This window comes from Lontra canadensis, unplaced genomic scaffold, assembly GCF_010015895.1.
Source record: "Lontra canadensis isolate GAN:19392208 unplaced genomic scaffold, GSC_riverotter_1.0 scaffold18, whole genome shotgun sequence".
Taxonomy (NCBI): domain Eukaryota; kingdom Metazoa; phylum Chordata; class Mammalia; order Carnivora; family Mustelidae; genus Lontra; species Lontra canadensis.
Genome location: NW_022631012.1, coordinates 9,395,565 through 9,423,239, shown reverse-complemented (window position 1 = coordinate 9,423,239; position 27,675 = coordinate 9,395,565). Strand labels below are relative to the sequence as shown.

General features: G+C 39.9%; 1 protein-coding gene across 1 annotated transcript in view; it reads left to right on the top strand.

Moving 5' to 3' along the window:
• The window catches only part of PARD3B (par-3 family cell polarity regulator beta), a 1,020,734-nt gene that overhangs the window by 613,684 nt on the left and 379,375 nt on the right, over positions 1-27,675 (top strand). The window contains exons 13-15 of the mRNA XM_032859992.1: positions 2,701-2,833; positions 10,387-10,486; positions 17,106-17,221. Of these exons, the coding sequence (XP_032715883.1) occupies positions 2,701-2,833; positions 10,387-10,486; positions 17,106-17,221 (349 nt within the window). The remainder of the gene's footprint in view (positions 1-2,700; positions 2,834-10,386; positions 10,487-17,105; positions 17,222-27,675) is intronic.

Genomic DNA, 27,675 nt, shown 5'->3' with positions numbered 1-27,675 from the left:
GCCAATAGCAAGAGTTAAGGGAAAAAGAAGAGAAAGAAAGAAAAAATGAACAAGGTTGTTAAGAATTATGTCTGCCATCTCTCCCCTTCCCTAATTCCATGTCTTTCTCTAAAATGGGTGTGTGCCTGGTGGGTAAGCATTCTATATTTGGGCTCCTCTAGTTGTGACGTTTTATCATTTACATTCTTCTTCACTGCGCGAGTTTCTGGTCTTCCACTCTGAGGTGGGTTGACAATTATTCCATCAGAAGAAAGTACTAAACTTTCGGTGTGTTGCCCATCCTCGGAAGTGTCTTATTAATGTAGTTCACTAGGAAATTAATTGGAAATTAAGAAATTGGATGACAAGCAATTTTTTTAAAGATTTTATTTATTTATTTGACAGAGATCACAGTAGGCAGAGAGGCAGGCAAGAGAGAGAGGCCGTGGGGGAAGCAGGCTCCCCACCCAGGAAAGAGCACAATGCGGGGCTTGATCCAGACCCTGAGATCATGACCTGAGCCAAAGGCAGAGGCTTAGCCCACTGAGCCACCCAGGTGCCCCACAATTTTGATGAAGATATTTAAACAAAAGGTCCCTTTTTAGTTTCCCTAATATTTACATGCTTTCCATGGGGAATGAGCAGGCACTTGATGCTCTCAGCTCTCGGGAATCTCTTTGGTACCCACGAAGATTAAAGAACATTTTTTTCTTATGAAGACAGCAGCTGCTGATGTACAGCTCATCTTTATTAAATTGGAAAAAAATAAAAAAAAACAGAAAAACCGTCTGCAGCTCTTTCTCTCCCAGTTCCGTGTTTTTGTGTGTCAAAGCATATGTCGTGCCCTCCTGCTCTTGCTGTGTCCCCTGTGGAGAAGCAGTCACCCTCAGGTACAATAAAAAAGCAGCATACCTGAGAAAAAGGTCTCAGCACTGCTCATACATTCAGGCAAATCAATTAGTTAGATTTGGCAAGAATACCAAAACTGTTACTTGAACATTATATTGATATAAAAAAAAATTGAAGGAGCTACTTAGGGAAAGTCAAAATATATAGTTGTTGGAGTATTTTCCCACATTACCCAGATGTACAAGATACGTAAACAGTTTTGATGAGGACCTCGTGAAGAATACATAATGAATTCTTGATTGAATCAAAATCATTTTAAACAGAAACATGTTTTTCAAAGGGCGAGCTTGAAGTTCAATTGTAATTCTATTTGAGCCTAGAGACTTAGTATTAAAAAATGGGTTATGACCTGTTTTTTTTCTTCCCCCTGCCCCCAAAACATTTCCCTCCTCCCTACAAGCTCATCTAGGTAGAAGCAGATTATGTTTAAAAATCCATTATATTTTTTATCGGCTGGGACACTAATGGAGAGCTCCACGACGGCTCTATTTTACAAGCTGAATACTTTAATTAGGCTGGTTACTGATCAGTTGTTGGGATATCGATGGTGTCATTTATCAAAGAGCTGGGAGAGCAGATTTTTTTTTTTTTTTTTTTTTTTTTTTGGTTCTTGTTGTTGAAGCACAAGGCTAGGTGAAGTAAGTCCTACCTCTCCTGCCTGCTGAGGCTCGGGCTTTAATTTAGGATTTGTTGGCCGAGTCTGGTTTGACTAACAATACAGAGGCAGAGGGTAACACTACATGTGGGAAAAGTGTTACAAGCCTCGACAAGAAGCTAAGAGACCTTTGGCAGCTGAAAACATTTTAATTATTAAGAATGTATAAATTGAATGTTTTAAATTTTTTGTTTAGCAGGATACCGAGTTTTTGTAAGTGAGAGGAAGGTATAATAAAATTATTCAGGCCAAATGCTTTGCTCTGAAATAAAGAGCTTTGGCAATGGGATCTCTGTTTCTCTTTGCATCCTGCTCCTCTCACACATGGTCAAGGGCACACTGGTGAGATGGCGTCCACGTGACTTCCTTGAAATCTGTGAGAAAGACACATAACCTGAGCAAGAGCAGAACCCAGTTCTGTGTGTGTCCATCCTCTCGAACAGACACCTGGAGCTCTCCAGAACTGGCCCCCCTCAGCTCCCTCTTCACACCTCTGTAACATGGTTTGTGGGCATGTTACTCTGGATACAGCCCTTTTGAGGACACTGTGAATTTGTTGGAAGGCTGTCCACAGCCAAACAGGAGGGAAAAACATCAAAAAGTAGGGGGGAAGCTCAGGAGAACCCCTGTCTGACATTGTCACCAAGTTTGTTTTAGCTTCTGGCCAGCAGACCTGGTGTCCACAGCAGGATACACTCCTGGCGTTTGAGTGGCAAACCTGCTTAGGTTCTGACTTGTCCTAGAGCATATGCACTTAGTCGCTGAGGGAGAGAGAGAGGAACCAGCTGGTTGGCAGAAAAACACCCTTGGCATGAACCGTTCTTCTTGTGTTGACACTGCCACAAGCTGTATTCCCAGATGGAAGAAAATTTGAAAGAAGCCAGTTGTAAGTGGGGGGAAAGAATGATAAAGTTAATCCTCTTTGGTGCTGGCTATGAGTTGTCCCAGTCCTTAGCACCACGTTGTCAGTATTTTGTGTATCTCACATTCGAAGATGTCTTAACTGATAGGGCCATTTTGATTTTCCAGTTGAGAGGGTATATGCAATAGACTTTTGGGAGCTCATTCATAAACTGATCATTCTCCTACTTTGCTTTCATGGACCAAGTTTGAACATATTAAAAAAGCAAATGTAATTTTTTATTTTCATTCCTTAGGAGCCTGCAGAGTGCGGGGCATTTTCTAAGCCATGCTTTGAGAATTGTCAAAACACTATAACCACCTCCAGGAGAAATGATAACAGCTCATTGCATCCCTTCGGCACTTACAGTTCGCAGGACAAACAGAAAGGTAAGAGTCTGTCCATTTCCATCTGCTGCAAATGGCTGGAGAAAACACAAGACTATATATTTTTTTAAAAGGACAAAGGGAAGTTAATTAGACCAAGTGCAGGCTTTGTTCCTCTGAGTCATGAACACGGGGAGATGATGGGTAGGAGAGCTGACTCAGAAGTTGTGAAGCAGATTCCTGGCATCGCCTCCAGTTTAAGTGACAGTTTCTGTGTTTGCTGCCCCAAACACGGAGGATTATGTGTAAAACAAACCAAACGAAAACAAAATGGCAGCATGGAGAAACAAAATGGCAAACTGTTATTTTTTTTTTAAACACTCTTTCCATTATTGAAAGTTACCAAATGTAAATAACTATTAAACTTAAAAAAAAATGTGCAGACTAGTATTAAACCGTAAGGCGGTCATTGCATGATTCATGGGTTCTAGGAAGAGTCTGGTAAATACCATGAATGAGACCATCCTGTAGCAGTTGCAATGTTCTTATTATTCCCTCACTATGTTGTCTTTCCCTTATTTTCCGGTACTAGTAGAGCTCTGGATATAAAACATTTGGACTTTGTTTTTAAAAAATCATACTCTAGGTCACCAAGAAAAAAAATATTTTTTATTTCCCTGAATGTCCTTTTTTAGAAATAACTAAGTTTTTTGTATTGCAAAGGCAATACATATTCATTGCAGAAAATTTAGGGAAAAGCAATAAAAAGAAAATTTAATATTACTTATTCATCCTTCTAACTATCAAAGATACTAATCCATAACATTTTTACATCTGTATTTCAAATCTTTCCTTCATGCAAATATGCATATATAAGATGAAGTGAAAATGAAATATATATAATGTTTAGGAAATTGCTCTTTTAACTAATAACACATTATGACCATCTCACTATGTCACTGAGTATTTTACATCATCACATTCAGTGGTTCCATAGTGAGCCTTTGAACGCAGGTACTATTTATGTAATCTGTCCCTTTTTCACATATAACATGTTACCTGAATTTAAACTACGTGGGAACAAGTTTGAAACTCTGAGTTAACTCCATCAAAACAGGCTTGTACATCTCCGATTCCTTGAGAATTGTTTCATCAGAATGGACGTTGTCTTTTTCTCTGACTTCGTCCATTTTAGTGGGAGTAGCAGCAACAGCTGTGACCATTTATTTATTAAGTGTTTACTGTCTGTTAGGTTCTGTGTTAAGCAATTTACATGCACACTGGAAGTGGGTAATACTATTATCCTCGTCTTACGGATGAAGAAACAGAGAGTAAATAATTAACCCAAGACCACATACTTAATCCACGCAGAGCCTGGATTCAGCCCCTATCTCTCTGATTCCAGTTCATTCCCTAAACCACAGCATGGACCCTGTCTTACGTTGGTCCCTTGAAACTGTTGAAGTCCTTTCACCTGATACCAAAACTGTGATTAAAGGCTCACTTGACTTTGTGTCAGATAAAGAAATACTCTTGTCTTTTCTTGTCTTCTTTAGAAATTAAAATTTGTCTTGACAAAGCGAGATCTCTTTCCAAGACCTTAAATCACAGTAGCAGGAGAATCTGGGGAAGGAACAGCAAGTTTTCCACATACTAGACCAGCCTTCTCTTAACCATGCCCATATAATGATCAAGAACATTGCCATGTGTATTAAAATATCTAGGCTTTACATAATTTGATTGGCATTTTATTCTCAAGAAACATGTGATACAGTGACAATCCAAGTTCAGGGTTTTATTCCTAATTATACCAGTGACATCCAAAGGAGTAGTGGGCACATTATCCCCTATCTTGTTTCATTTTTTTATTAAAGATTTTATTTTTTAAGTAATTCTACACCCAATGTGGGGCTCCGATCCATAACCCTGAGAGCAAGAGTCACATGCTCCACCAAGTATGCCAGCCAGATGCCCCTCATTTTTAATAATTATAAAATATTGATGCTGGAGTGATAATTATACAGACTATTTTTAGAGGACACTGAGACACTCAAGGAAATGGGACACTATCTCTAGACGGGACAGGAGAGGCCAAAATTATGAAATTATAGAACTAGTTGAAGTGTGAGGATATATACAGGAAAAAAAAATTCAAATAATAGAGTCCAGTCAAAGCACATGCTAAAAACAAAATGTCATAATACTTTGAAATGTCAATAGAATGTTCTGAGTTTGTATTTCCACTGACCAGCTACGTCCTTTGGGTATATGTGGCCCCAGACAACCACTGTGAGTCTCTATCTGTTCTCTTTCTCTTGAGACTTAACTCCAGATAGAACAACTTTTTACACCAGTGAAAAACCATGCAGGTCAGCTATCTGCAAGTTTCCTGCTTTACTTCCTTTCCTCATGTCAGTTTTCCAAAGTGGCAAAAAAAAAAAAAAAAAAAAAAAAAATCCAGTTTTTTCAAGCAGGGATTGCATCAAACATTATTTTTTTTAAAGCAGGAAAAATCTGTTGCTGTTATTTCCTTGTATATTCAAGAATTCCTTGTATATCCAAGAATTTGACCTATCAAGGCATTAGACTCATTAAATTTTAATCATAAGAGCAGTAGATGAAATTTTCTTACTTTTATGTAAGCCTATTGACTTAGAGATAAAAATATATATAATAGAATTTGTAAACAGGAGGCTGTAGAAGAACATCCTGATCACCATCTCGTTTTCATATTCAGAACATTTAAAATGTTGTGAACCATTGAGAGCTTTTGAGTTTCAGATGCAAACAAAGTAGCAAGAGGTTTCTCCTGAAACCTGAGTGTTGACTCAACACGACCAGGTTTTTTAAGGAGCCCCTTCAGAAAAGCAAGATTGAGTTGACAAAATGTAATGTCTAGTGAGGAAAGGAACTGTTACAGCCAAAACATTCAGTTCTTTTTTTCTTCCCTTTTTCCTTTCCTTTGTATATTTAAAAACCCAATGTTGATATGCGGGGTTCCATCTATTTTTGTAATAATAGTACATGCCACCCACAGTTCCTTGGTTATTTTTTTATATATATACACATACTCCTGTCAAGCTGTTCCATGGAAAAGGCATTTTTAGAACTAACGTTTGTAGAAATTGTAACACCAGAAAATTCACATTTGTGTTGGAGAATTGCTAGCAGTGCCTGCAGTAGAATGAGTGTGGTGCCCCAAGATGGCCAGGGGTCAGGATGGGGGCTGTGTCCCAAGGGTTTACTTATAAAATCCTATTAAGCATTTAAATGTTAATAAAGAATACAAATTACCGACACTGTATTTTCTGAAGAATTTTGGTGGTAGATCTCACCCCTGGCTACATAATGGTTAAATAATAGTAATAAGCATCATTTGCCTCTGGTTTATTATTAGTTCTCTTTTCATTGCTCTCGTCTCCCACTTTTTTGCTCCATCCCTGCTTGGCCCCCGCCTTTCAGCTCAACTGCACCCTAGCACCATGTGTAAGTCACCCATTACCCTAAGTCTGCCCAGGCTCATCACCCAGGGACGGCTCCTGTAGGACTTCCGTCCCCACCCCAAATCAAGCCCCTTTGGTTGTATGTCCCATCTCACTGGGTCCATGTTCCCTTGGGCCCTTTGGGCAGACACATAATGTATAATTATTCCTAATGTGCCTTCTCTGGGGAACCAGCTCATGTCCACCCCTCTGTAGCACATAAGACACTCCCTGTGGAGTGGTGATCAGAAATTGAATTATACTTTTCAATTTGCCTGATGTTTATTGGATACCTCCATTGTGCAGAATACACCATCAGTGAGTCAAAAAAGAATACAGTTGCTGTACTAGCCCTCAATAATAGGCTTTTACATTTTTATCAGTTAAAACAAAAAATCTAAATCCGGAGTCATTAAAATTTATCTATAAAAGGCCAGCTAGTAAGTATGTTAGGCTTTGCAGGCCTAGCTCTCTGTCTCAGCTCTTCAGCTCTGCCGCTGTAAACCAAAAGCAGCCATGGACAGCGTGTAAATGAATGAGTGTAACTCAATGAAACTTTATGTACAAAACCAGATGGCGGGCTTGTTTTGGACCAGGGCCATAGCCTAGTGAGCCCTTGTCTTAAGTTGCAATCTCTTTCACTCTTCTTTTCTGATCTGGCCCTAGCAGGATGGAGTCTATAAAACAAGTAAGAAAATTAAAAAATGATTAAAATCAGGGTCATTGGGTCATGAATGAAGCAGTTACTGGAGGGTGCGCTGTCAGTTTTCCTAGGCAAATATACAGGACGGCCATCAAGACTTGACCTTGTCCGTGTGGTGAAATCCAGAAATATTATTTTTTGGAGAAAGGAGTTCCACATTGTCGCACTGATGGAGGGTTAATAGAGATGTTTGGGCCATGAGAAAAACTATTCCTTATACCATTGTTTAAAAATGTACCAGGAACAGAGAATCAACATAGAAGATATTTGCCTCTGTACCTATAGAAACTTAAAAAATATGTAGGTTGTTCATGTGGATGAAATAAAAATTAAAGGTAACAGAGGCACCTGGGTGGCTCAGTCACTTAAGCACCTGACTCTTGATTTCAGGTCAGGTTGTGATCTTGGGGTCCTGGGATCGAGCCCCATGTCAGGCTCCCTGCTCAGCAAGGAGTCTGCTTGTCTCCCTCTCCCTCTGCCCTACCCCCCAGTGCAATTTCTCTCTCTCTCTTTTTCTCTCTCCCTAAAGAAATGTAGAGGTAACAATTGTAATAAAACTTGAAGAATCTGAGGAAGAGGAGGGAAAGGAGAGGGAGGGCAAGGAGGAGTTTCTCTGTAGTCCAGTAAGAAATAGGTCTAGATACATAGATGATAGATCAATAGCTCATTGCAGAAGCAGCATGTGAGAAATGTTATAAATGGAATAATTTTCCATAATAGTAATGGATAAATCCCAAATGTCAGTGGAAAAAGACAGCGAAAGTATTTTTCTTATCTTAATCGTAGCCAATGAGGCGTGGTAGAAGGAGGATGGGCACTGTGCTCCATGCAGTGATGAAGGGACCTGGGCTCCTTCTGTCCTTCTGGGCCATTTTCTAGAGACTCCTCCACTCCTGCTTGCCGCTGGGTGATGGGACAGGTGGAGAGAATGTACCCTTTCGTAACCACTGACACTCGGGATGTCAATGTCCAGAGCAACTCACCTGCTATTGGCAAGAACAAATCTAGGTACAAAGAAGGCTGGGAAATGGGGTCTGTAAGTGCAGAAAGAAAGAAGGAACACAGAGTGAGCGCTGGTACTCTTCTGCCACAGCCCTAAAAATATTGAGGTGGATCTTGAGAGAAGGGTGGGACTTTGATGGATGCGAGTGGATTTTGCAGTTACGTAAGCAAACACACTGAGGCAGGAAAGCCCAGGCTGGTGGTTGGGGAACAGTAAGTAGTCCTGGGTAGCTAAGGGTGATAAAGAGCTGATGTTGCCTGCCGAGGCAGAGACCTTTATGCTTTAAGCTATTGTGTGCACCTGAAATGTTTCTGGGAGGCCAAGTTACATGATCACAGCTACATCACCAGTGTGAAAGACAGGCTAAGAAGTTGCAGGTAGAGAGATGACAGCCAGTGGGAATGTTGTCCCAGTATGTGCCTTTTCTCTAGTTTATGGTGTATTTTTCTGTTCTATTTCTCTGGCTGCCTGACTGCTGCTATATTACCAAATCACTAGATTACTTGGGTGGGAGGCAGTGCAGGAGGACAGTATCGATTGCCTTTGCTTGCCGTGCTTCTGTACCTTGGTCACCCTGCCTCTCAGATCTCCTGCTTCCAGCCTCCAACCCAGGGATGTGTCAGCACTGCCAGAATTACCTCCATTTTCTACTAGTCCCTGGGGCAGAGCTTTGAGCAGGGTTCTCTATAGAACAACCAATGGGATGTATTTGTAGTCATATGTATTTAAAGTATAATAGACATTATATTGTACATCATATAATAATATATATTATAGTGTATAATATAAAATATATAACATATATGACATATACATAATAAGATGTAATAACTCATATAATATAATGAGACTTATTGTAAGGAATTGGCTCACGTGAGGATGGAGCCAGGCAAGTCCCAACGTCTGCGAGATGATTGAGCAAAGCTAGAGACCAACCAGAGCCAACGGAGCAGTCCCACCCTGAACGCCGACTCGAGACCCAGGAAGAGTCAGTATATCTGTTCGAGTACAAGAGCAGGAAGAATCTAGTGTCTCAGTTTGAAGAGAGGCAGGCAGGAAGAATTCTCTCCTACTCAGAGGAGGGTCAGCATTTTGGTTCTACTCAGGCCTTCAACAGATGAGATGCGGTTCACCCACATTATGGGGTCTACTGTTTTTAATGCTAAGCTTACCCAAAAAGCACTGTCCTAGAAATACCCAGAATAATATATGATTCATTATCTGGGTACCCTGGGCTGAGTCCTGTTAACTGTAAAAGTAACCATCATACCTGGTGTGTGGACAAGTCAAGCGGCTTCTGTTACGAGCAGCGTCCCATAGGGATAGACACTTTTCTCCTGTTCCAGCAATCAAGAACAAATAGGGTCCACATGTTACCTAATCTCTCACCGTAACAGATACACGGTAGAGTTTAGGCGGTATAGAAGGATAATCTTTTAGCTGCTTATTAGCGCTTTGCGTTTCTAAATCTGTGTGAATATGCACAGCCTTCGATAATCCTTATATTCCTCTAATGAAGCTATTCTCAACCCCACCTTACAGATTTCAAAAACTGAGGCTCAGAGAAGTTAATAGTTGGGCCAAGTTCCCACAGCAGTGGGAGCCATGATGGAGACATGGTGGCCTTGCTACACGAACTCGACTCTCTCCCAGGCCGCTCTCGCAGGCTTTTCATACATTCATTAGTGCAGGTAATAAGGACAAGCTTTAGATGACATAATGTACATAATGCTTAGCACAGTGTCTGCTCTACGAAAGATCTCTACAGGCCCGCTCCTTATTGGCCGTAGTAAGTTTCAGGATACATGTCTATTTCTTCCAGAGTAGAATAGATTGAAAAAAAATGAACACATTATGTAGGTGAGAAAACCAGGTCTGACCCTAGATTTTTGCTTCCAAGGCCTCAAACCCCCGTCTTTCCACTGTAGCTCAGATGCAAAAAGAGTATTTTTACCCCTCTACCATCTAGAAATGGTGAGTAAATCTAAAGTATCTCATTTTTTAAGTACTTTTTGTCACCAAGGTGACGCCACAATCACCACATAATCCAGCCTATTCGTGAGAGAGTCTTGTTTACAAAATCGTGAAGGAATGAAAGAGATGGCTTTGTTAATCTTCCGCAGAACACACGTCAGGAGCGACTGTCAGCCTTCCGTAGGCGGGAGAAGATATCCAAGATGCAGGATCCTGACTTGCCATGGGTTGCTGGCAGGCCACCAGTGTAAAACCTATTAGTGGGCTCAGATTTCCTCATATAGGGCTGCATTGGCTCCCATACAAATCCTGAATCAGTTCTGTAGGACTTATTGATTTCAGGTTGGTTTATGTGTTGGTGAAAATTACATCTGTGAGATGGACTGAAAGCAAGCCGGGCATCAACAGTTCCGCCTCCCACTGACCACAGCTTCATTGGTTCTTTGTTTTTTAGTGCTGTTGCTTCCCAGTGACGGATGGGCAGATCCTGAGGTCCCGCCTTCTCCACCACCACATCCTGTTCTGGAATTGGGCCTTGAAGATTACAGCCACAGGTATTGATAAAATGATAGATCGTAAACGTTCCCCATTACGGTGTTTCTGGGAAAACCCCGCAGCCTGATTTTAACTCTATTTCTTTCCAGAATGGAAATCTCATAGCATCTATAATTCCTTTTCAGTGAAAACTTCTGATAGCTAAAATTAATAGTTGAGAGTGTTCATGTTTTGCTTCCTGGAATTTAAGATTCATCATGTATTATAAAATATTTAAGAAAATGGTTGAACTTTCTTTTATCGTGTTGAAAAACCAGAGAACTCAAAAGGTTCTATAGGAAGGAATAAAACAAAACTGAGAGGCTATAAAGCTTAGTTGTTGTTGTTGTTGTTGTTTCGTTTGTAATTGGCAAACCCTAAAGGTATTTTTAAAATGTTCCAAGAAAGTTAATGGAATCTAAAAATTAAAGCAACACCATATATAATCTAAAATATTGTAAAGAGTGCCCAATATTATATCCACTGTGTAATAGAAACCAAAAAAATCAATAATTTTTAGAATCTCACAAGCATGAGAGAGAGAGAGATTTACTAAGTATACACACCATCTGACTAGTGGCATTCATAGATTTTGTTCTTCTGATGAGTTTTAAAAATCATTAACTTGTCTCTTTGCTATTTTCTGTATTTATTATGGCTGTTAAAAACTGTGTATTTTATTCCATTCTATGTCCCAGGATAATCCTGTGAAATTTTTCCATTTTTCCTGCAGCAATGCTGGTGTCATTCCTACTATGCTTTTTTATTGCAATCTGCTAAAAATAAAGCAACACAAAAAGCATATAGCTAACTCTATTAGCTGAAAGCCTATCTATATTTAGCTATCCCTGATTCCTACATTTTTGAAATCAGCTATCTGACTCAAATACAATTTCACCAACTGGATGGATAATGACACTAATGTTCTAGATCAGTTTTCTAGGGGTTTCTTGAAAGAAAATGTGGACATATTTAATTTTGTCCATTCACTTCCATTGCCGGCTCAAACCTGAATCAAAAATAGCAGTTTGTCAGCCATAACAAAATGCATTAAAAAAATAACTTTATTCATTCCATTTTACCGTTATCCTGTGTATACATGCAAAAGTGTTGGGATAATACAAAGATGAATCAGATATAAACCCAACTCTCAAGAAGATGGTAGGCCAGGGGGTAAAAATGACAACTAGCACACAGGGTACAAAGTGATATTTACCAGGAGGTATTGAGAAAATGCTCTGGACATCCAAGACGGAGTAGAATGCTTCCAGATAGAGGAATCAGGGGAAATGTTATGGGAAAAGTGATGTTTCAGCTAAACCACAAAGTATGAATTGGAGGTAGACATGAGAAAAGCCCAGGAAGGAGGGGAATTTCAGAGAGAGGGAAGGGTAGAAGGAACAGCGTGGCAGTTGGGAAAGGAAGTCGATTTGGGCAACTTGTATCATGGCTCACTGGTCAGATGCTAGAATGCAGAATGCAAAGATAAATACAGACTTCCTTCATTAGATGGTAAAACCTTGTGGTAGAGTTTCAGCAGAGAGCATAACACCTGGGTTTTAGTCGTGTGCAACAGGCATTAGGGAGATGGAGAAAGGTTAATGTCTGCTGGAAACCAGAGACTCTTTGGACATTTTCTAGGGCAGTAGCAGTGAAAGGTACTAAGGATGTATGCTGGGGAGGGTGGGGAGAAGCTTTCAGATGAGAAACCTCTTCAGGGGAGAGAGAGCATCAGAGATATTGCAGAGATGGAGTTATCAGGAATTAGCAATGGCCTTTTTGGCTTCTTCAGTGCCTCCACAGATTTTGGGCAGCGGGGGGGGGTGGGGGGGGTAGGGGTTGGGGGCAGGGGAGAGGGCGTGGTGGGAGGTGCTGATAACAGCATCAGTTTGAGTGAGTTCAGTTGTGTGTGGATAGGGAAAGCCATAAACAAGGACAGTCTGGGGACTGGCAAGAAAGGAGAGGGCTGGCAAGAGTGGAGAGAGGAACAGCATGGCCGGAGAGGAAGGGGCAGAGCCAAAGACATTTTTGAGAAGGAAGGAGCAAATGTAAAGCTTTGAGAGTCTTCCCCTTGAGATCTCATGACCTGAGCCATCCTGCAAGCTGTTGCGTTGCCTAGGTGACCGGCGGCAGCAGCGGGGGGGTGGGTCAGATATGTGGAACTTGGGTTGGAGGAAAGGTTGGAAGGGAGCCAGGAGGGTTGGGCAAGGGAGGCTGGCTGCCTGGCTTTCAAAAAAAAAAAAAAGTAAAAGCCCTCTAAAAGGGAAAAGTGGTGCTTTAGGGATGTGGCCAGCCTTGTGAGACAGAAAACAACTGAACAGCTCTTGCATGAGACGTGAGACGCAGATGTGGTGAAACGTCATGCCCCTACCTTGAACCAGAATGACATCAGAATGTACTGAAGTTACTTGTAGTATTATGTCACCGATTATTGGACAGAAGTTCAGAATATGTTTCTAAATGAAAAATAAATATAGAAGAAATATATTTCCTACTGTTATATCTCAGGGAGGGCGTAAGGCAAATTGGAAACAGAATGTGTTGAATTCCCTATGTGTTCGTATTTTTTCCTCTCCATTCGCTCTGGGCTCACTGCGTCCGTCTCTCCCCTCCCTCCCTTCCTTTCTGCATCTACTCTCACTCAGTGGCCAGTTGCCAAAGCCTATGCATGGATGGACACCTGAGACTTCAGGGTTTTTTGGGTTTTGTGTTTTTTGTGTTTTGTTTTTTTTTCCCTACCTCTCAAAATCTTCTTCTCCTTCCTTTTGATTTCTGACAGTTGTCCTTGAACATTCATGGCTGGGTCTTACATGTCTTTCACATTCCTGATTTGTCACCGCATTCAGGACACTGGCATATGTTTCCTGCTACCTTTATTTATTCATTATGCAGCATAATTTGACATTGAGTATCATTTCTGTTTGATAGATTCCCTGCTTGTTCATGCTAAAAACGTGGCCTTTATCTAAAACGTGTCTTTGGCCTGCTGTCATCTTGTGGCTTCCCACAGCCTCCACGGCGGCCCACTCAGCCATGAGCACATGCTAACTTTCTTCAAAATTAAAACATGTCAGATTTTATAGTTAATCACTGTGTCACCCTTTCCCTCCAAAAATATCCAGTATGCCGTGTAAAATTACAAAGGGTCTTTCTAGTCTCACATGTCTAAGATATTTTCACACTAATTCAATACTACGCTTCATTATTTACATGTCCTGTATGAGTTCATGTAGCCAATGCGCACAGTGTGGGCTCTAACCCTATAATTTCTCATATTATACTTCCCTCTTAAAGATCAGCCTTATCTTGCCTTATCTCTTATTTTGTACCATAGCAAAATGGGCCCTTCTCTTAAAGGTTTTAAAACGTACATGTGGTCAAAGCAATGGCAACAGATGTGTAAATCACTATCACCAATTTAATGGGTATATTCAGGTATGTATAGTGTGTATACATACACACACACATACACACGAACATTTGTTACATTCATTTTTAGAAAGCAGTTTTTAATTCTTTGATCAGCCTTCATTATATGTAAACATTTATACCAAAAAAATTCACTCTATTTAGAGAGATCCTTACCTGCTGTAATATGGAGGGGCATTGCCACTTTGATTTTCTGTTTTAAATGGGGATGGGAATTGTTGTTTCCCAAGAGTCTCAAAAAATTTAAGTTCTTGTATTTAATTTGTCAATTAATGCCTAGTTTGGTAAAATAAGACAGTAATTTGGGTTAACCAATGTGTTCCTCAGTTGGGTAGGTTCCCATAGTCTCCCTTGAGCAGGGCTCTTTAACTGCAGTACAACCAAAGTTTTAATGAGGAATATTCTTGTTGGTCCTAAACCACTTCCCCAGTGGCTTTCAGTGTAACACGGGGCATCTGTTTGGGTTAACTCTTTACTTTCCTTTTGTTTCATGGTGTGTAGCACTGAAGCACAAAGCTAAGCTAAAATGCAAGCAGTGTCAGAGCGGGGAGTGACTCTGCCCAAAAAGGGAATGTTTTGATGACCATGGAGTCAGCAGCAGCAGCACCTGTGCCACAGGCTGGCCGCCATTTTAGCCAAAGCTTCGGTGGCTCTGAGAAAGGCAATATAAAGAAACCACAGTCTCTGGTCTTCACTTTGCCACTGGCCAGCTGTGTGACCTTGGAACAGCAGCCTCCTCTTTGGGCCCCAGTGTCTTATCTACAAGATGAAAAGTTGGATAAGGTGACCTTTAATGCCTTCCGGCTCTTAAATTCTCGGATTCTGTGAAGGCCAAGAGGCCCTCTGACACTAAAACCACATCATCGTAAGAGATCAAAGGGTGTGAAACTAAGTGCAAATAAAGGTTGAATAACACATTTAAAGGCAAGTCCTTCCAAAACATCAAGGCTCAGGGGGAAGCTCGTGTTCACAGTTGCCTCTCAGAATTCTTCTTTAAAATGGGCCAAAACAATCGGAGCATTGCTATTAGGCCAGGCCTGTTGTGAGTTTTGCTCACAACTGGTGTACTTTGTCATCACTCCCTACCACATCTAATATACTTCATATATGGCACTGGTTTTAGCTATTGAAAATATAAGCCAGACACCTAGGAAGAAGCCCCACCACCCCCCAAAAAAAGTTTATAATGAGTAGATTTGAACTTCTTAAGAAATTTTCATGAAACCATGTCTAAGTTCTTCACTGAAGAGTGTCTCAGGACCTCTCTAACGTACAGAAATAAAGAAGAGATTTAATAGCTCCCTTTTATTGAGCTGTCACTGTGTTCTAGGCACTACTGTTAGCATATACCATAACTTCCTTTCTTACAACTTTATACAACCTAACACTGTCTTGTGGGGACAAGTACCACATTGCTCTCTAGCCCAGGCTCCCAGTCATTGCCGCACATTACCCTTAGCTCCACTCGTGTTGAGCATAGCAGAAGACATAAACCTGTAGGAGTCACTATGTTGTATACCTGAAACTAATAGAACATTGCGTGTCAGCCTTATCGCAGTTTCAAATAAATGAATAATATTTGTTAAAGAGAAAGGAAAAAATTTTAAAATAAATTGAAGGAGGGAAGGGCTTAGTCCCAGGTCTACTGAGACCCTGACGAAAAAGAGAAAGAGAAGAGACTGGAAAAAATTATATAGATGACTTGAAAAGCAAAAATTGATAGTCTATGTATAATTTACCTGCTTAGTTGTTTCCTAAATGCATCTACTGGCATTTACTCTGTGCCACAATCTATTCCCAACTTTATAAGTCTTTTTATTTTTACTTTACGAACTCATTTTGTCTCTTAAGACCCCCATGAAGTAAGAAGTGGAGTTAGACCCATTTCATGCATCAGGAAATGGACACACAGAGAGGTTCAATAATGTCGTGGGTCCCACGGCTAGTCAGGGGCAGAGCCAGGATGGAGAACTAAGCAGCGAGGCTCCGACATCCGGCCTCCCAAGCTCTGTCCTCGGCTGCCGGTCCTGGGTACTTCCTTAAGCCCCACCATATTACAGAAACGGAGGTTCATTTACTCAGCAGTGTTATGATTGCTGCATTTTAATTTTAATTTTAATATCACTGCAAGGCAATATTGAAAGTACAGAATTAATGAGTGTTAAGAAAAGATGAAACTTATTTTGGCATATTTGGTTAAGAAATGGAGATCCCCTGTACATTTTCAAAAGATTCTCATTCATCGTAGTTCTTTTTTTTTAATGGTTGTTTTAGTGTTGACCATGTGAAATCCCAACTGTTCAAAAACCTCAACCTGAGTCCTTTCAGATTTACCAGAAATTCCTGTATTTAAAACTAGAATAAAGTTATGCTGAAATGCGCCCCCATATTAACTTTCTCAATATATGAGAATACGAGGGGAGAAAGCAGCCGTAATTTAACTTATGAAATTTAAAAATATGATTTATTTCTTGATCAAGAAATCAGGCATTGTCTGCAATTCCCTTGTATAATCCCCTCCATCTTCAAGTCAAATAAATAAAATATTTAGCAGAAATAGAATTCTCTGAGATTGACTGCAAGTGCTGGGAAGCCCATTAACAGGCATTTAATGTATCTGGTGCTTTTTTTGTTCTTTCCTTTTCATATTATGAATGAGTGGACTATTTGCTCGGTATGGACATTAGTTTTAGGAAATGGGCCTAAATAAAGTCGGAAACAAGCCACCACAGCCAGCAGTCTTTCCGCAAGATGGTCTTCTCTAAAGGACCCAAGCTTTCACTTGTTCTTAAAGGAAGGACATGCTTAGCCCTCAGAGATCTCTTAACCCTGCTTTCAGGCTCTGTGAATCTGCTGACCTCCTTTGAAATGCCAGTTCCTTCCAGGCCTGGCTTTCCCATTTGAAATTATATATGGTACAGCAGGATCCCAATTAGCAGAAACCAGTGAAGAGGAAAACATGATATTAGCCAGAGAATATTTTATTTAAATTGTAGAGTGTGATAAAATACAGAAAAATAGAGTCACTCCATCTCATAAAAGCCACCCAAGATTCCAGAATCGGTTGAAAAGACACGGTTGGGAGCTGGAGAGGGGAGGAGGAGGGGCTGGGTTCAAAATGAGAACGGCTTCCTTTACCAAAAGAAAAAAAAGATTTTTTTCTTTTTTTTAATTCTTAATCGAAGTACAGCATATGGCTTCTTTCCACAGCTCTGAGGTAGATTCGGCGGCATATTTTCCAGATCAGCACATCCATTTCAGATCTGTGACACCAGCCAGGCAGCCCGAGTCAATGAATCTGAAAGCCTCAAAGAGCATGGACCTTGGTAAGTGAGGGTGAGTGACGCCCAGGTGGGAGCCCCAGCCTCCACAGTCTGTCTTCCTGAATTTCCTCCTCTTGTTTCCTCAGCTCCAGCCTGGAGGAGGGGACACTGGTCATCCCATCTTCCTGTCTCCATTCACACACTTAATTGTAATTACCCCTTTTTAAAAGAGAGGTAAATGACATTTTTATAAGGTGGTCCATATAGGTCAGAAAAATAGGATCATTCCTTCAGGATGATCGGGATGCCATCAGCATCGGTAACTCACGGGCCTTCGTGTTTGCACGCTCACTCCTGCCAGTGACTTTGCGGTTCTCATGTACATCCCTGCTGCGGGACCTGGGAAGATAATATGGTTAAATGAGTCCTCTTCCACAGGGTTTCCCATCTCTATGTTCAGTGGATAGAGATGGCAGCAGTGGGGAAGACCTCTCTCTTTAAATGCCCATCTCCAGATCCTGTTAACACTGGAGGGGAGAGGGGTCCTGGACGTTGCCAGATGGAGGGTGTCGAGGTACCCTGGGTCCATGTCTGAATGACCTCATTGAGGTCCTGAGCTCTGCAGGGAATTTCTGGGTGACTGTTGGCTGCTAGGGCAGAGTGAGTGTCCCTGGAAATGGTGTCCTCCAGGTCCTAGGATGTGGGACCCCAGAAGACATCTCAGACACCCAAGCACATCTCTGTGTTCTCAGGGGCTATTGGAGAGAGGACTGTGAGAGGGCTGCCAGTGCAAAATAAAGCCTCAGCAACTATCCATTGCTGCTGGGTGCTCACAGGCCGTGCTTTGCAAATGTTTTCACTTGAGACGTGTTGCATATTTCATTAGTTAGCAACAAGAATATAGAATAATCAAAACCACGTGCTCCACGAAACAATCTGATAAGTAGTACTTATCTCTTACTCATTTACGGGAGTTCAGAAAAATGTTCAATCATGATGAAACAAGAGAAATTGATTCTAGTTTCTATAAATTAACTAAAGCGCTAGGATACATTTGCTCCGGTCACCTATAGCAAGAGGGGGATGGAAAGCCTGAACACAGGTCAGAAAAGGGGATTTTCTCCAGCGTGAACCTTTACAAACCGGAGGAATCATGTGGATATTGACCTAGGTTATTACTAATAATTTGAGGAGCAACTGATTTTTATAAAGTGCTTTATAAACATCTTTTATTCCATCTTTCCAATTACTCTATGAGGAAAATGAATACATAAAAATATGTTTTAATTTGGGGCAAGTTTATATTACTATTTTCCTAGTTTAATTAAAACAAAAAAGTGACCAGCAGTACAATTCCAGAAAAATCTCTTCAAGGGGTGGGGGGGAAGGCGCCCATTTTAAGAAAGAAAAACTATCATCAAATCTGTAAAAATAAAACCTAAGCTGTATCCACAAACAGTATTTCCATTTATATTTTTTGTTACTGGAAACTTTGTTTTTGAGAAGTTTTCTTTTTTTTATATTGAAATAGCCCTTCCAAAATATATGTAGCTGGCAGTCACTCATTGCGTTCTATTGGACTTCTACCATAAACAACCATAGTAATGTTTGTTCAGTTTACCTCAGTTTACCTCACTGGGTAGATGTCGCAAGCTGTTTTCTTTAGGACACAGGTGCCAAAGCTGTGGCTTAAATGTACCAGACAGCAGAAGTGGTAAAATACAATAAACATTTTATACACCACCAAATTTCCGTCTCTTCCAGGAAATGCCAGCATAAAGCTAACAGGCTGGTAGAGGACAACATTCTAGAGCCGTTCAGAACCCTGTCCCCAAAACAATTGAGGGAGCTCAATAAACATGTTGATTTTCTCTGCGCAGAAGCTCAGATGATACCAGATGGTAAACATTTGGAAGTGTCTTTCCTGTTTGGTTAGGTGAAACGATTATTGTTAAGTTTTATTTTCTATAAATAGCGGTGGGCCAACCTAAGGAATTATTATATTGTCTAAAAAGGGTGGTGGGTAGGCTTATAAGGATAGCAAGGTCAGGATCCAATCTTTAAAAAGTAAAAAAGAATCAATCATCCATCCATCCATCCATTGATAGGTATTTCGGCCAAATATCAAAGTAATGTTTTTGACTTCTTGGGGGCCTGGAAAAATAGTGGTTTCCTAAGGTTCAAAATTTAAAAAGGTAAAATATTTTGTTTATCTAGCCCTTTATGTTGGATAGTTCTCCTTTCCAAAGTCTGCAGGAGTCTTCGAAGGCTAACTGCCCCATTAGTACCTTTGTTTTTGTTTTAATTTTGTTGCGAGTCTAGGCTAGCATTTTCACTTGCATATTATGTTCAAATTATTTTATAGGTGAGTGAGTAACATTTGCTTGATTGCACTTAAGTTTCAAAAGATAGACAGCTCTTGTGAGAAAAAAAGTCTTCTCATCCCCAGATACAATCGTGACTTAAAAGGGATGCCCGGGTGGCTCAGTCGGTTAAGTGCCTGCCTTTGGCTGGGGTCATAATCCCAGGGACCTGGATCAAGTCCCACATCGGGCTCCCTGCTCCACAGGGAGTCTGCTTCTCCCTCTCCCTCTGCCCCTCCCCACTACTTATACTCTTTCTCTGTCTCTCTCACATTAATGCATAAAATCTTAAAGAAAGAAAGGAAAAGAAAGAAAACATTACAAACATGATTTAAAAATAGTTTGCTATGTAAATGTAGTGGTCTATTTGCTGCACCCTCTGTGTACCTGTGTCTCTTTCGTGTGTTGTGTTTTATAACAGTGGTACAGTTTTATGTGAATGAATCTGGATTTATAATTTACTTTTCCCCTTTTGACTGAATTTGGGACTGAGAGTTTAGGGTATTCTTTGGTTTTGGCTTTGTTTTGTTTTGTTTTTTACCCCCAGGGGATCCATTTGTATTTCACATCTTATGATTGGCTGAGGTATATCCTTTGCCAAAAATGTTTCCACTTCTTAATTCTAAATGTTGTTATGGGGTCACCTGGGTAGCTCAGTCAGTTAAACATCCACCTCTTGGTTTTGGCTCAGGTCATGATCTCATGGATTGTGAGATCTAGGTGGCCTAGGTCAGGCTTTCCACTCAGTAGGGAGTCTGAAGATTCTCTTCCTCTGCTCCTCCCCGGACAACTGAGTGCAGGCACGCGTGCGTACATCGTGTGCACCCTCTCGCTCAAATAATCTTTTTGTAAATAGAATGTTATGTACACTGCAGAGAATTTCTTGAGATCCATTATTTGTCATCTTAGTTTGATTATGATATCCTTTACTATGAAGAAGATTTTAGTTTCATAGTAAAAAAATTTCCATCTTTTCCTTCATGACTTCTGGGTTCTATACTTATCACATTATTTTCTTCTAGTACCTTTGAAGGCTTTTTTTCTTCTAATATTAACCAATCTGTAATATATTTATCCATGATGTGTGAGGTGGAAAAATGTTTATGCATGACAATAAATGTCACGACTTTTACATTTATTGACATTTACATCCTTTCCCCTTTAAAGCAGAATGCATTAACATTGAATATTAAGTTTCCTTACATACACGGTCACTTTCTAGACATAGTCTATTGACACATTTGTCTCTTCCATGCCAATGTCACCTTGTTTATATTATTAATGTGCTATTACACTATATTTTGATAACTTACAGGAAAAATTTTGTCTGATTTTTCTTCTTTTGTAAAATCACTGTGGGTCTTACATACATACTCTTCCACATGAACTTCAGAACAGCTTATCAGAATGAATTTAAAGATTAAACGAGAATGTTTCCATGGGGTGTGTGCATTAACTATAACTTCACTGATTTTTTTTTTTTTTTGCCATTTAGCTGATTTAATGAGTCAGAAATTGCCCACTTAGAAAAATTTTAAAACAGTGTATGATTTACAGATGGTTCTTGATAGAAGAAATGTTTTTATCAAGCTACATAAATGTCCTTATATTCCTCGCTTCTTTTTTTTTTTAAAGCTTAGAGTCATCCCAGACTCCTGTCATTCTTTCTTTTTTTTTTTTAATAAAGATTTTATTTATTTATTTGACACCCAGAAATCACAAGTAGGCAGAAAGGCAGGCAGTGAGAGAGGAAGGGAAGTAGGCTCCCTGCTGAGCAGAGAGCCAGGTGCAGGGCTTGATCCCAGGACTCTGGGATCATGACCTGAGCCAAAGGCAGAGGCTTAACCCACTGAGCCACCCAGGCACCCCATATTCCTAGCTTCTTAAAAGAGTTTATTTTAAGAGTTTTTTTAAGAGTTTTTTATTTAAGAGTTTATTTACTCAGTTTAATCAAATGTTGAATTTTATCAAGTGAGTTTTAAGGATCTATACAGAATGACCATGTGTATTTTGTTATTAATATAATGAGTTATGGTGATAGATTTCCACAACAGTTAATCTTTGTTTTTTCTGGATGACTATAAATTTTTCTTCGACTCAAAAAAGGTAGAAATGTACAGTGCATTATCTATGTGCTCTAAAAGCAGGTATAAAACTTTGATTACAATTTAACTCAATCCCATTAATTCCTATGTATCCATTTTAGATTTTCTTTTTTTTGAAGCTCTTCTGCCTCAATATTTTGTGAATACTTTTGCTGGAATGCATGTGTCCACCTTTAAGACAGATCAGAAATGATTAAAATGATGAAAAAAAGGAAATTTATTTTTAAATAATTGGATGTAACTATGCTGATTCAAAGGGGTTAGGGTGTCATTTTCTGGGTTTTCCAGAAAATCAATCTTTTCCTACTAATTGTAGACTTTCCTCTATTTATTTAAATTACCAGAATTACTATGTTCAGTCTGGATCCCTTTAATTTGCTCATAATTGAGCTTGTGTGGGTGTTGAGTTGGAAGCTCTCAGGAGCTGAATAACACAGCTGCCTCTTTGGCCTTTGGCATAGGGTTTCCCCCCAAAGAGCTGCCCTTCTGGCAGTATGCCAGAGAGTTACATTCAAAGACTTTTTGATGAGACATAAACATCTTTAATTTCCAAGCCTGGTGTTTTATGACCTCATTAATACTACTTAAGAATTAATCTGAATTATTCAAGGGACAGTGCTTCAGTATTTTGGCCCATCCCCTGACCTGATCTATAGGCCCATTGAAAGTTCAGCGTAAAATACGATTTCCCACACGGTTTTTTTGTTTTTTGTTTTTTGAGTTTTTACTCTTGTTTCAGATTGGCCTTCTCCCATTTCATAAGGGTGTTCTGTAATGCAGAGAGGACTGAGGACAGGGCAGATGGAAGCTGCTGGCCAGCTGTCCTGCCTCTGTTCAATGAGAGGAAATGAGCTTCAAGTGATGCATGAGACATTCAGAAAAAGTTTAGGAAGTTCTCTGACAATGAAGATTGTTAACATTCCACGTCCCATAGTCTCTTAAAACAGTACATGTGTCTTGGATGACTCTAAGATCTCTAATTCTGCAATTTTATTTTTTTCTGTTAGTTGCTTGTTCTAATTTTTTTTAAAGATAGAACATGTTTGTAGATGCCTGCAGTTGAAGGAAATTATAAATAAACTGATTTCTCATATCAACAGAGATAAATAAATATTTGGGTCATGTTTTGAATATAACCCTTTCATACATGTCAGACATTCCTCTCAGAGAAGTTAGGTATCTCTAGTATTAGATCAAAGATGGACCTGCAAAAAGTTAACTGACCCCACTCCACTGTTCTAATACATTTTTCTTAAAATTATTTTGTGGGCATGTGTGTGCAAGTGTCCACGGGGACTCAGAACAGTCTCTGTTCCCCCCTCCCTCACAAGGCTAGCTGCCTGGCCCGCATCCTTAGGTGCCCAGAGGTGGGGTGGTGAGTCAAGACTCCCCAAAGCCTCGTCACCCCAAATCCTTGGGCCTTTATGATGCAACACCCGCTCCCACACAAAAACAATTTTTGTATAGTGAGGTACTTCTGTATGCATTCTTTGCAATAGGATAAAAATCCTGAACATTAAATATGTAGAATGTCTATAAAACTGTCTAGATAATTGTGATGCTGGTTTATCGGTTAATATTTATTATGTGTGCCATGTAATATGTAAATATATATCTTAATATAAATCCGTATGTATATCCACGGATCGTCTTCATTGTCCATCAATAAGTCACACCTCTGACGTGAGAGCTGAATGGAGTCCTGTTGTGTAAGATATAACTGACTCCTTAGGGGGGAAAAAAACTGGTTGGGAAAGAAGAATTAATAGTAACACTAACAGAAAGTGTTTATTAACTATCTGTAGAAGACAAGGAAGAGTACAAGGACATAGGTATATGCCCTACGCTTTAGGAAGTCAAAATTAAGGAATCGCAGATAATGTTTCTCATCCATTAAACAAATGTTTATGGAGTATTGTGTATGTCCAACGCTGAGGCGTCAGTCAAAAAGAATGAAATCTTGATGCTTGCAATGAAGTGGATGGAACTAGAGGGTATTATGCTGAGCGAAATAAGTCAATCACAGAAAGACAAATACCATATGATTTCACTCATGTGGAATTTAAGAAACAAAACAGATGAACATAGCAGAAGGGAAGGAAAAATAAAATAAGCCAAAAAACGGAGAGGGAGACAAACTATAAGAGACTGTTAATCAGAGGAAACAAATTGGGGGTTGCTGGAGGAGAGCTGGGTGGGGGGATGGGGTAACTGGGTGATGGACATTGGGGAGGGTACATGAGGTGATGAGCACTGGAAATTATATGCAACTGATGAATCCCTATACCTCTGAAACTAATAATACACTATATGTTAATTAAATGGAATTTAAATTAAAAATAAAAAAAAAAACAACACCCAACATTGAGGCTTCAGCAGAAAATGAGGAAAAATGGTGTTTGCTAAATGTACCTAGATTGAAAGTCTAACAGGAAAGGAAAACTCAGGAGTTCAGGAAAGATTCCCAAAAGGAAATTCTGACATCATGATGATAACTTATCTCCAAGAGGAACAAAGGAGAGGGGCCTCTGAAGAGACCAGTGTGGCTGCTTCAAGAACTTACTGATAACCTTAGCTCTGGAGAAGAGAGGAAGAGAAAAGCAAATGATTAAAAAGAAAAAGGAAAATGAGAGAGAGGAGCAGTCATCTAAAAGGATAAATGCAGGAAGAGCTGAACAGCTGCTTGAGGCTCGAAAACCTGGAAGAGTTAGACAGCCAGGCTATTTTTAGAGCACGAAAAAGAAAGTGTTCGAGGGGCCCATTGTTTAGAGCACCTAACAGCTGTCAGGTGGAACGCGGAGCCACCCGGTTCCTGTGTTAATTTTATCTTGATGCACACAAGAGAGTGATGTTCAGACGGGAAAAGCATGGCTGCGGCGAATAGGAGGAGGCCGTTTCTATTCCTGCACCCCGAAAGGATCGTGCTTCTAGAACGACTGTCCCTGATCATTAGAAATTAGGAAGAGTAGGCCTCACACTGGAGAACAGGAAGCAAATTACCAATTTTCTCCAAGATGATGAATTCCAGAAACAACTGGTGAAATTACGGATCTCACCACCCATCCACAAAGAATTTCTATGTTTGTGAAATGAAAAGAGAAAAGCAAAAAAAAAAAAAAAAAAAAAAAAAAAAAAAAAGCAACCTCCGCGAGAGGGATCTCGGAGACAACTGAGGTCTCCTTTTTGATTGCATTTCTAGACTTAATTCAGGGCAATGTTATAGTTTACTTTGATCTTTCCAACAGTATGTCAATTTTTTATTGAAACTTACAGGCCAAATTATACAGGAAAGTGGGGGAAAGGATTAGAATGCCCTTTCCCAAAATGTGCTCATTAAGGCTCATTGTCCTCCTGAAAGGAGTGAAATAACATATGGGACTTTGTACTGAGAGTTTCTCCTTACGTCCTGAGCAGAATTTGATGAAGAGTGGAGGTGTGTGGCTTGGGTGAAGGTACCAAAGGCATTCCTGCCAAAGTTTCAGTGGCTGCTACCTCAGAGAATTGGGTACTGTGTTAGTCTGGCAGAATTAGCATTCAGGTGATTTCTCCAGAACTGAAAAAGACAGAATTTAACAAAGAATGACTTCCCCATCTACCGGACATTTGTTGGCCATTCACTGTACTCCAGGACATGTTCTGGGTGAAGAAGACCAATGTTCCTCTCCTGTGGTGTTTTCCTTCACGTTGGGTAAGTAGATGATAGAGTTTTGCCCAAGTAAAAAAATCATAAATTTTCAGATAGAGCTAGCTGACTTCTCTGAAGCCAAATCCAGAGAGAGATGAAGACTGGGGAGAGGTGAGGCTATTTTACATAGGGTGGGAAGCAATGGTGATGTCCTGAAGTCAGATTCAAAGAAGTCAATTGTCCAAGTATAGGATTTAGGAGACCTTCTATAATAACGGTGAATGAGGATGCCCTGCCTTTTTTTTTTTTTTTTTTAGATTTAAAGATATATTTATTTATTTGTCAGAGAGAGAGAGAGAGCACAAGCAGGCAGAGTGGCAGGCAGAGGCCGAGGGAGAAACAGGCTCCCTGCTGAACAAGGAGCCTGATGCAGGCCCCGACCCCAGAACCCTGGGATCATGACTTGAGCTGAAGGCAGTCACTTAATCAACTGAGGCACCCACGTGTCCTGAGGATGCCCTGCTTTTTAGCGGCTTGTCCGAAATGGCCAACCCCAAAGATAGTTCTATGTCAGCGTGGAAGGAAAATGAGTTTCATTGGACTCTGGGCTCATCATGACATATCTATAGCACTGTATTTAATTCTGTGTACAATATTTTAATAGAGACAAAAACAGGGTAGAATGCATCTAGATGACAGGCCTGGAAATCCTGTCTGATAAAAAAACGTTGAAAGAAAAATATTTTGCCTGGAAGAGAGAGATATAGCTCAGGAAGCCTCAGAGAGCCCTCCCCAGATATTTTCATGGTGACTACTGAAACACTCAAATCCAGGGGCATGTGGGTGGCTTAGTCTGTTAAGCATCTGCCTTTGGCTCGGGTCATGATCTCAGGGTACTGGGATCTATCCCCAACTCAGGCTCCTCGCTTAGCAGGGAGTCTGCTGGTCTCTCTCCCTCTGTGCCTTCCCCCACTCTTGCTCACACTCTCTCTCTCTTTTTCTCTCTCAAATAAGTAAAATCTTTTTTGAAAAGAAAAACTCAAATCTGTTTAAAATTTAATCTGCTCCCCAAGTACATCAGGTGATGATAGCCACACCAGAAGATACACCACATTTACAAGCTTTGAAATCTATGAAGATGATGATGAAAACTGAATCCTGGTTTGTGGATTGTTTAGTATGCAAGGAAAAAGTAGAAATATAAGCTCAAAATTCACCAGAATTTCGGGAAAAGAAGCATAGTTTATTTTTCAGTGCTGGATAAAGGATATAAGTTCTTTTCATTTTTCCTTAGTGCATCTTAATATGCTTATGTAGCTAACTGCACAGGTTTATAAGCAAAGTGGGTGGCTATATGAACCTAGTTGAGTGAATTTGCAGAATTTGTGTGTCAAGACTCAGGCTGAATTCTAAGTGATGTCGCTGGTGAGAGAAGAACAAATCAGGAAAACTCCAAATAACTGACTTTATGTACAGTTGACAGCACTGCCATGCAAAGCCGGCCTCTTTCAAAACATCAAGAAAACCAACATTTGGGTCAACTAAAACTTAACCTATAATTAAATTTGAGATAATTGCCGCATTTAAGAATGAAAATGTATCGAAGACTAGTATTAATATCAACTGAATCACAGAGACATAGATCACTTCCTCTCTCTGTAGTATAACTAGATCATGATCTTAGATACAGCAGAATAAGGCAGATTCCTCGTAAAATTAATTAGAATAACTATTTGGGTTGGAAGCAAAGGCATAAAAATTCTTCTCTATGTGAAAACCATGCTTCTCTTCTTCTGAGTCTGTGTATGTGCCTTCTTCCTGCTTTATTTCTTTATATTCCCTACAAAAATATATTTTCAAACAGTATGCTCAAGAATCATTTGACTTTGTGTTCATTATTATGGTTAATTGGAAAACAATGCCTTTTGTGTAGCAAGTGCACTTGTATACTATGAGAACACCTTGTTTTATCACGCTTTGCCTACACTGCGTTTATTACAAACTGAAGGTTTGTGGCCACCCCGAGTTGAGCATGTCCAACAGCACCATTTTACCAACAGCATTTGCTCCCTTCATGTCTCTGTGTCACATTTTGGTCATTCTTGCACTATTTTAAGCTTTTTTTTTTTTAATGTTTGTTATGGTTTGTTATTTTTTTTTTTATGTTTTTATGTTTGTTATGTTTGTTATGTCTGTGACCGGTGATTACAATTTGCTGAAAGCTCAAATGATGAGTAGCGTTTTATGGCAATGAAGTATTTTTTAATTAGGGGATGTTTGTTGTTTTTTTTAGACATGATGCTATCACACACTTAATCGACTCTAATGTAAATATGACTTTGGGGGCACTGGGAAACGAAAACATTCTTTTAACTTGCTTATTGCAATACTCGCTTTATTAGGGTGGTCTAGAACTGAGCAGCA